Genomic DNA, 9,515 nt, shown 5'->3' with positions numbered 1-9,515 from the left:
CATTTTATCTTTTCTTTTTCTTTCTTACTATCTGTCTTAAACATTCTTATGTATATTAGTGCTTTCTCCATTTTTTTATTGTGTTCTTCTTCTTCTTCTTCTTCTTCTTTTTATTCTTCGTCATCTCCTTCTTCCGAAATTTCTTCTTTTACTTCTTCGTCTTCTTCCTATTCCTCTTCTCCTATTATTATGCTTCCAACTTCTTTTCAGTTTTTCTTCCATTGTGTGGCATATCTGTTGGTGACAATTTTTTCTCTCGTCAGACACTTCATATTCATATTTATTCTCTTATTTTTTTTTCTTCGTATTTCTTCTTCTTCTTCTTCTTCTTCTTCCATAGCTTCCTCTTCTTTTTCTTCTTTCATGGCTTCTTCTTTTCCTTCTTAGTTGTGTTCGGTTTTCCTCTCTCCTTTTTCTTGTAATATTTATTGGCCTTGTTCGGCGTAGCTTAACATAGGTGACGCTAAAACCGGTCTTAAATGATCGACTGAAGTGTTATCTGAAACTTTCTCGCTTTGAGTTCATAGGTCGTCGCGACAAATTTCAAGATCAGAGCTCATTTGTGTGAGAAAATGTGAAAAAAATCCCCCAAAAACCAGTTTTTTTTGGTTTTTCGGCTTTATGGTTTTTAGGACAAAATTTGCACCACCATTTTCGTGTTCCTGGTAAAAAAGACCTTTAATTTGATATATAGGTCGACTAGGTTTGGATAAGTCCTTCTATGGGAACAGACAGAGTGACACGACACCGAAGCGAATACAATAGTCCGTCCCTTATACCTTTTCATGACTATTGTAATAATAAAGGAAGGACGGACTAAAAACCTGGGTCTGTCAGACCGTCTCAGAGACCTTTTGGTCTGAAACTTACCTCAATGATTGTTTGTCCGAGGAAGTCATCGGATTCGCGGGTCAGTTTCTGGCGTAGTTTGGACTTGAGGTCGTTGTCTTCGTCCCAAACCCGAACCTTGATCCGGTCCGACGAATTGTGGCACTCGCTGAAATTACAAAAAGAAAAACGCGATTAAAATAATAGTCTGAAACTTACCTCAATGATTGTTTGTCCGAGGAAGTCATCGGATTCGCGGGTCAGTTTCTGGCGTAGTTTGGACTTGAGGTCGTTATCTTCGTCCCAAACCCGAACCTTGATCCGGTCCGACGAATTGTGGCACTCGCTGAAATTACAAAAAGAAAAACGTGATTAAAATAATATTATTTTATTGATAGCAACCTTTGTGGCCGAGTTTGTATCACACTAGGCTAGCAGGTTCGATTTCAGGCGGGTCGAAGTTTTTTCGGCTCTGTGCTTAGAGTGCGGAAAATCGAGTAGCGACCAGTATCGTCATTATGAGTGTAAAATGATGATAGGAGTAAATAGTAAAGGAAGCACTTAGTAATGCTGTGATACCCACTAAAGTTGTGAATAAGCTCTCTGCTTTACCACAAAGATTCATGATTTTGAATTTACTGACTCGATGTCCACTAACGACCTAACGACAACGATAGATTGAAGATTCTGTAACTTTGTGAAGGTCCATCTTGACTAGGTAGGTTGAAAAATGATAAACATATACTTCTTCACAATTTTAGTGAAGAAGTATATGTTTATCATTCCAACCTACCTAGACCTGACGATAACTTACAAGTAAAACTTCTCGTTCCACACGGGGTTAAGCTCCTGGGAGATTGTCCTGGTCCTTTTCTTCACCTTCCCAACTTGTACCGTCACATAAGGATCTGACGTACCAGACTTGTCCTTAGCTATCAACCCTTGGGCGCAGATCACTAGGGGAAAAACAGAGGGGGTGAGGTTAGTGGTTTGTGCTTGGGATAGATGAGACACTTTTTTCCTGACTTGACTGAAATTTCTTCGCGAGATAATCCCTATTTTTTTCTGAACCCATACTTTTGCCAAGGTATTTGCTATTATTTTCCCCAAGATTTTTCCTCTCTCTCTTTCTCTCTCTCTCTCTCTTTCTCTCTTTCTCTCTCTCTCTCTTTTTTTTTCTAAATTACTTCTCGTTCCACACGGGGTTAAGCTCCTGGGAGATTGTCCTGGTCCTTTTCTTCACCTTCCCCACTTGTACCGTCACATAAGGATCGGACGTACCAGACTTGTCCTTAGCTATCAACCCTTGGGCGCAGATCACTAGGGGAAACAACAGAGGGGGTGAGGTTAGTGGTTTGTGCTTGGGATAGATGAGACACTTTGTTTCCTGACTTGACTGAAATTTCTTCGCGAGATAATCCCTATTTTTTTCTGAACCCACACCTTTGCCAAGATATTTGCTATTATTTTCCCCAAGATTTTTCCTCTCTCTCTCTCTCTTTTCTAAATTTTCATGTGCAACATTTTGTTGATGTATTGAATGATTCTAAATTTCTGACCAGCTAAAGGGCACATAATGCGAGGTCCTCCATATTGGTCATCAGATCACGATTGTTTTTCAGTTGATGACTAATGACAGTATTCTGGAGTAGAGTACAAAATTACTAAATTACAAACGGTACTTCTTAGTCTTACTTTCCTCCTCCTCCTCCTCCTCCTCCTTCTCCTCCTCCTCCTTCTCCTCCTCCTTCTCCTCCTCCTCATTCTCCTCCTTCTCCTCCTCTTTCTCCTCCTCCTTCTTCTTCTTCCCCTCCTTCTCCTCCTCCTTCTTTTTCCCCTCCTTCTTCTCCTTCTTCTTTTTCCCCTCCTTCTCCTCCTTCTTCTTCCCCTCCTTTTCCTCCTCCTCCTTATTCTTCTTCCCCTCCTCCTCCTTCTTCTTCTTCCCCTCCTTCTCCTCCTCCTCCTTATTCTTCTTCCCCTCCTTCTCCTCCTTCTCCTCCTCCTTATTCTTCTTCCCCTCCTTCTTCTCCTCCTTATTCTTCTTCCCCTCCTTTTCCTTCTCCTCCTCCTTATTCTTCTTCCCCTCCTTCTCCTCCTCCTCCTTATTCTTCTTCTCCTCCTTCTTTTTCGCCTCCTTCTCCTCCTCCTCCTTCTCCTTCTCCTCCTTCTTCTCTTTCTCCTCCTCCTTCTCTTTCTCCTCCTCCTTCTCCTCCTCCTCCTTCTCCTTCTCCTCCTCCACCTCCTTCTTTTTCTCCTCCTCCTTCTCCTTCTCCTCATCCACCTCCTTCTTCTCCTCCTCCTTCTCCTTCTCCACCTCCTTCTTCTTCTTCTCCTCCTCCTTCTCCTCCTCCTCCTTCTTCCCCTACTCCCTCTCTTTTCCCCAACAGTAATTTAATAACACTGTCCCCATTTTTTTTACCAAGTCTCCATGGTAAATAATAATTAACTACACAGCCAGAGGGAAAAATGGGGGACCAAAAGAGGAGGAGATAGGGAGAGGGAGAGAGAGAGAGGAGGAGGGGAAGGAGGGAGGGGAGGAAAGGGAGATCACAAAACATTTAATTAGCCTGTATCTCATTGAAAAATAAAATTACAAATAAATGAATAAATACACCATAATAATAATAATAATAATAATAAACATGTTGTACGGGAGTATATATAATATTCAATTCTATTCAAATCAATTCAATGCTCACAGCTGCAGTCTATTCAATAGTTATACATGGGTTACGTATTATGTTGATTGGAAATTGAATGACTCTATAGAAAGCAAAGGGAAGGAAGCAAAGGGATCTCTATAGAAAGCAAAGGGATCTCATATAGGTAATAGTTCAGTGAACTCTGGAACTCACTGAGAAAATGGAGTCTAATCAAATCATGAATTTTTGGTGGTAAAGCAGAGCTTTTTCACCTGGTACTGTACGGTAAGATAGGAGCACATATTCAAAGTTCAACCTCTAATTTCAAAATATCCCAGTCTCAAGAGACTAAAAGACCTCTAAAATTTAAAGTTTACCAGACCTCCAAAATATCCGCTTTCCTCGACTCTTCAAGAATCGCGATTCTTTGAATTTAAGAATCGCGATTCACGATTCTTTTGAAATATTCAACTTTTTGAATCGATTCACTCAATATTTACCCATCCCTAATTCGGAACGAGTGTGGTGGAAAAAGCTCGAGACCTAGGTTTGTGAGACCGTCTTGAGATACGAGTAGGTACCAAGAGGTCTGAAGATTTTTTTTCTTTCCTTTCTCTCTCTTTTTTTTTTCCTCTATCTCTGTTTTGTATTTATTTACTTATTATTTGCTTGTTTTTATGTTTCCCATTTTTTTTTATCTATCTTTTCTTTTTTTCTCTCTCAATCTCATTTTAGTTAGGGACTTCTTTCTTTCTTATTAGTTAGGCAACTTTTGGGGTTGGATGGAAGAGAATGCCCCAGGCATTAATCCCGCCCCTTAGTTGGAATATTTTGTAGATAGTTTATTTTATTATTTATTTCATTTCTTTCTTTTTTTGTTATTAATTTACCATTTTGTAATTGTTTTTTTCCTCTCTTCTTTTGTTAATCTTGTTGTTCTGTATATATTTATTGTACATATACCTACTTTTGTAAATATTCCAAATAAAAAGAGTTAAATAATAATAATAAGATTTTCCACACTTTGCGACCATCCGACGGACCGACCGCATTCTGCTAGAATGCTAGATTGGACTGAGCGTGAAAAACCTGGGTCTGTCAGACCGTCTCAGAGACCTTGGTCTGAAACTTACCTCAATGATTGTTTGTCCGAGGAAGTCATCGGATTCGCGGGTCAGTTTCTGGCGTAGTTTGGACTTGAGGTCGTTGTCTTCGTCCCAAACCCGAACCTTGATCCGGTCCGACGAATTGTGGCACTCGCTGAAATTACAAAAAGAAAAACGCGATTAAAATAATATTTATTGATAGCAACCTTTGTGGCCGAGTTTGTATCACACTAGGCTAGCAGGTTCGATTTCAGGCGGGTCGAAGTTTTTTCGGCTCTGTGCTTAGAGTGCGGAAAATCGAGTAGCGACCAGTATCGTCATTATGAGTGTAAAATGATGATAGGAGTAAATAGTAAAGGAAGCACTTAGTAATGCTGTGATATCCACTAAAGTGAATAAGCTCTCTGCTTTACCACAAAGATTCATGATTTTGAATTTACTGACTTAACTTTGACTCGAACCACCAACCTTCAGACCCGATGTCCACGAACGACCTAACGATAACTTACAAGTAAAACTTCTCGTTCCACACGGGGTTAAGCTCCTGGGAGATTGTCCTGGTTCTTTTCTTCACCTTGACTTCTCGTTCCACACGGGGTTAAGCTCCTGGGAGATTGTCCTGGTCCTTTTCTTCACCTTCCCCACTTGTACCGTCACATAAGGATCTGACGTACCAGACTTGTCCTTAGCTATCAACCCTTGGGCGCAGATCACTAGGGGAGAAAACAGAGGGGGTGAGGTTAGTGGTTTGTGCTTGGGATAGATGAGACACTTTCACCCATATTCATGAACAAAATGCTGGCTCTTAAGTTCGTGCTAAGCATAGTCTCAAGGCATTTGATTGGTCAATTTTGACTTGAGACTAATCTAAGAACGATCATTCTTGTTCATACGAGTGTTTGTTTCCTGACTTGACTGAAATTTCTTCGCGAGATAATCCCTATTTTTTTCTGAACCCACACCTTTGCCAAGGTATTTGCTATTATTTTCCCCAAGATTTTTCCTCTCTCTCTTTCTCTTCTAATTTTCATGTTTCTTCTATTTTTGTTGTCTGACCGGGATTTTTGTCTACATTATTTTGTGGACATTGAGTCTTTTTACGTTTCTTTCTTTCCACCAATTTCAAGAAATCTTACTCGTATGTATATTATTGCTTTCTCCATTTTATTGTGTTCTTATTCTGCTCTTTCTTCTTCTATTTATTCTTCGTCGTCTCCTTCTTCTGAAATTTGTGCTTTTTTTCTACTTTTTTTACTTCTTCGTCTTCTTCCTATTTCTCTTCTCCGATTATTATGCTTCCAACTTCTTTTCATTTTTTCTTCCATTGTGTGGCATATCTGTTGGTGACAATTTTTTCTCTCGTCAGACACTTCATATTCATATTTATTCTCCTATTTTTTTTCTTCGTATTTCTTCCTCTTCCATAGCTTCCTCTTCTTCTTTTCCTTCTTAGTCGTGTTCGGTTTTCCTTTCTCCTTTTTCCTGTAATATGATGTAGGAAGATGTTGGGAATGATGATAAATTGATAATAATAATAATAATAAATAAACATGTTGTACGGGAGTGTATGTATTCAATTCTATTCAAATCAATTCAATGCTCACACAGCTGCAGCCTATTGAATAGTTATACATGGGTTACGTATTATGTTGATTGGAAATTGAATGACTCTATAGAAAGCAAAGGGATCTCATAGAGTAGCAGTTCAGTGAACTCTGGAACTCACTCGGAAAATGGAGTCAAATCAAATCATGAATTTTTGGTGGTAAAGCAGAGCTTGTTCACCTGGTACTGTACGGTAAGATAGGAGCACAAGTTCAACCTCTAAATTCAAAATACCCCAGTCTCAAGAGATTAAAAGACCTCTAAAATTATTAAAGTTTAACAGACCTCCAAAATATCCCAGTCTTAACAGACCTCTAAAAAATTAAAGTTCACCAGACCTCTAAAATTATTAAAGCTCGACAGACCTCTAAAATTTTAAGTTCACCAGACCTCTAAAATTATTAAAGTTTATCAGACCTCCAAAATATCCCCATCTAACAGACCTCTAAAAATTATAAACCTCAGGTAATCAAAAGTTTCCGAACTCCACATTCTCATTTCAAGTAATTTAAATCTCGTCCGTTTATTATCATTTCATTAAGTTTTATATTTCCCACATCGCCCCGAATCCCAAACTTTGAGAAAAAAAATAACAAGGTATCTTTAAAAATAACAAGGTATCTTTTTTTCTTTTTTGCTTTTTGTTTCTTTCTGTTTTGGAGGGGAGAATTTCGGGGGATTTTTTAATTTAATTATTATTATTATTATTATTATTATTATGTCATTGCACATACTGATAGCTCTATCTCTAGAACGTGGACACCTAGAAAGCTGAAATTTGGTACGAATATCCTCAATAATAGATGATGTAACCTAATATGTTCTAGATGTGCAATGATTTTGCCGATCTCGAACTTTGATCAATTTTCCTTGGCGAAGAACGGACAATCTACTAGTTCTGCCTTTTCTCTCTCTCTCTCTCTCTCTCTCTCTCCCTCTCCCCCTCTCTCTTAACTCTACTGTGACTGGGGTATGACCCTCACTACAGTGGGAATCTACCTGCACTTTTCTCGGGCAAAAAGTTTCTACGCAATTCTTGTGGGCCACCCTGTATGAATTTTCTTCTTGTTCTAAGGCTTCGTTTAAACTCACAACATCCATTTGAATAATAAGATTATACGATTGCACTTTTCTTTGCACTTTGTGCGAACTTTCATCGCTTCAAGTTTAAGAGCTTTTCCTTCAACTTTACTATTTTTCTGCCGTTCAACAAAGTTAAAAAGAAGTTGAATTAAAAATATGTATCTATTATTCAACCCGAGAATCTCAATTTGTAAGCCTAAAAGTGACCCTTGAAATGGTACTTTGTGAAGATTCAAAGACCGTTTCTGAAAATTGCCTATTTACCTATTTCAAGAAATAATTAGTACATTTGAATAATAAGATTATACGATTGCACTTTTCTTTGCACTTTGTGCGAACTTTCATCGCTTCAAGTTTAAGAGCTTTTCCTTCAATTTTGCTATTTTTTTCTGCCGTTCAACAAAGTTAAAAAGAAGTTGAAGTAAAAATATGTATCTATTATTCAACCCGAGAATCTCAATTTGTAGGCCTAAAAGTGACCCTTGAAATGGTACTTTGTGAAGATTCAAAGACCGTTTCTGAAAATTACCTATTTACCTATTTCAAGAAATAATTAGTATGGAAATTCTGACATCTCCACTAATTTCAAGAAAAAATCTTCGTGGGAGTTTCGATATCTCCACCAATTTCAAGAAAACATAACATTATCATGGGAGTTTCGATATCTCCACCAATTTCAAGAAAACATAATATTATCATGGGAGATTTGACATCTCCACCAATTTCAAGAAAAAATTGTCATGGGAGTTCTGACATCTCCACTAATTTCAAGAAAAAATCTTCATGGGAGTTTCGATATCTCCACAAATTTCAAGAAAACATAATATTATCATGGGAGATTTTATAATTAGTATGGAAATTCTGACATCTCCACTAATTTCAAGAAAAAATCTTCATGGGAGTTTCGATATCTCCACCAATTTCAAGAAAAAATAATATTATCATGGGAGATTTGACATCTCCATCAATTACAAGAAAAAAAATTGTCATGGGAGTTCTGACATCTCCACTGATTTCAAGAAATAATTAACATGAGAATTCTGACATCTCCACTAATTTCAAGAAATTATGGACATGTGAGTTCGGGGGTGTCTCTACTAACGAATCTCAAACGGAGAAAACTCCGTAACGACTTCAACATAACGTTAACGAAGGTAAACGATGCAGAACCGTTGAATAAAAAACCCAACAACGTTCGTAAAGCTGCAATAATTAGAACAATCAAGTAGTAGGGAGATCTATAAAAGCAAAAAAGCATGCAAAATTACATTACCAACATGGATGCAAAAAAAAGAAAAATATCAAGAGAATTGATGCAAAAATGTTTAAAAGAGAATTGGAGCAAAAAAACCTAGGGAAGCAATTCAAAAGAAATATTTGCAATTTGCACAGAAAGCGACTGGAATATTTTAGATTTTGATGACCAAGGTTTTAATGTGAAGCAGAAAGCACACAAGTTTACAGAAAAAAGGGGGGTATTCTTTGCAAGAAAATGTGAGTTCGAGTGTTATTTACAAAGAGGGAAAATGGTGAATATGCAAAAACTTGTGAATACGCAGAAATGGGTGATTGTGCAAAAAATTGACATGCTGGGATGAATTTGTACATGGATGAAATTCTAATATTGACAGATAATTATTATTAATATTTTTATACTTATACCTACATGTTTGAAGTTTGAGATCATTTGGTTCTTTAGTGTTTAGTTAGATAGTGTTTTACTTAAATGAAGGCACAATTTTGCCTGATAACAATAATAATTTTGAAGATTTTTTAGTGTTTCCTGTAAAAATTTCAACAGAATATGGGCGAAAGAAAAAGGGGGGAAAGGAGAAAAGGAACGAGAAAGAGGAGAAAGAACAAGCTGGGCCCGTCCCTCCGGGAATTTTTTAGCCCGTAGTTTATTCGATCATGGTTAAAGAATACCTTTGTACCTACCTAATTTGTTTAATATTCAGTTTATTATCATTCTTGATTTGATTTTTTGATTTTACTTTCACGTAATGATTTAAAATCAAGACTAGAGCCCGTTCTCCCTTTATTCCCAATAAAATGTTTAAGTCACCCATCCATTTATTGGCCTTGCTCGGCGTAGCCTAACATAGGTGACGCTAAAACCGGTCTTAAAATAACGACTGAAGTGTTATCTAAAACTTTCTCGCTTTGAGTTCATAGGTCGTCGCGACAAATTTCAAGATCAGAGCTCATTTGTGTAAGAAAATGTGAAAAAAATCCCCCAAAAAACAGTTTT

At 37.5% G+C, this 9,515-nt stretch overlaps 1 protein-coding gene across 1 annotated transcript in view; it reads right to left on the bottom strand.

Moving 5' to 3' along the window:
* Positions 1-2,011: 2,011 nt before the first annotated feature.
* Positions 2,012-9,515, bottom strand: part of LOC103518831 (protein unc-13 homolog B-like) — a gene marked incomplete at its 5' end in the record, with an annotated part of 29,731 nt that continues 22,227 nt past the window's right edge. The window contains 5 exons of the mRNA XM_008483915.1: positions 2,012-2,148; positions 2,402-2,471; positions 4,604-4,730; positions 5,086-5,150; positions 5,213-5,289. Coding sequence (XP_008482137.1) covers positions 2,012-2,148; positions 2,402-2,471; positions 4,604-4,730; positions 5,086-5,150; positions 5,213-5,289 — 476 coding nt within the window. The remainder of the gene's footprint in view (positions 2,149-2,401; positions 2,472-4,603; positions 4,731-5,085; positions 5,151-5,212; positions 5,290-9,515) is intronic.

Source organism: Diaphorina citri, unplaced genomic scaffold (assembly GCF_000475195.1).
Source record: "Diaphorina citri unplaced genomic scaffold, Diaci psyllid genome assembly version 1.1 scaffold2375, whole genome shotgun sequence".
In the NCBI taxonomy this organism is placed as follows: domain Eukaryota; kingdom Metazoa; phylum Arthropoda; class Insecta; order Hemiptera; family Psyllidae; genus Diaphorina; species Diaphorina citri.
The sequence above is the reverse complement of the archived record's forward strand: the minus strand, read 5'-3'. Positions and strand labels throughout refer to the sequence as shown.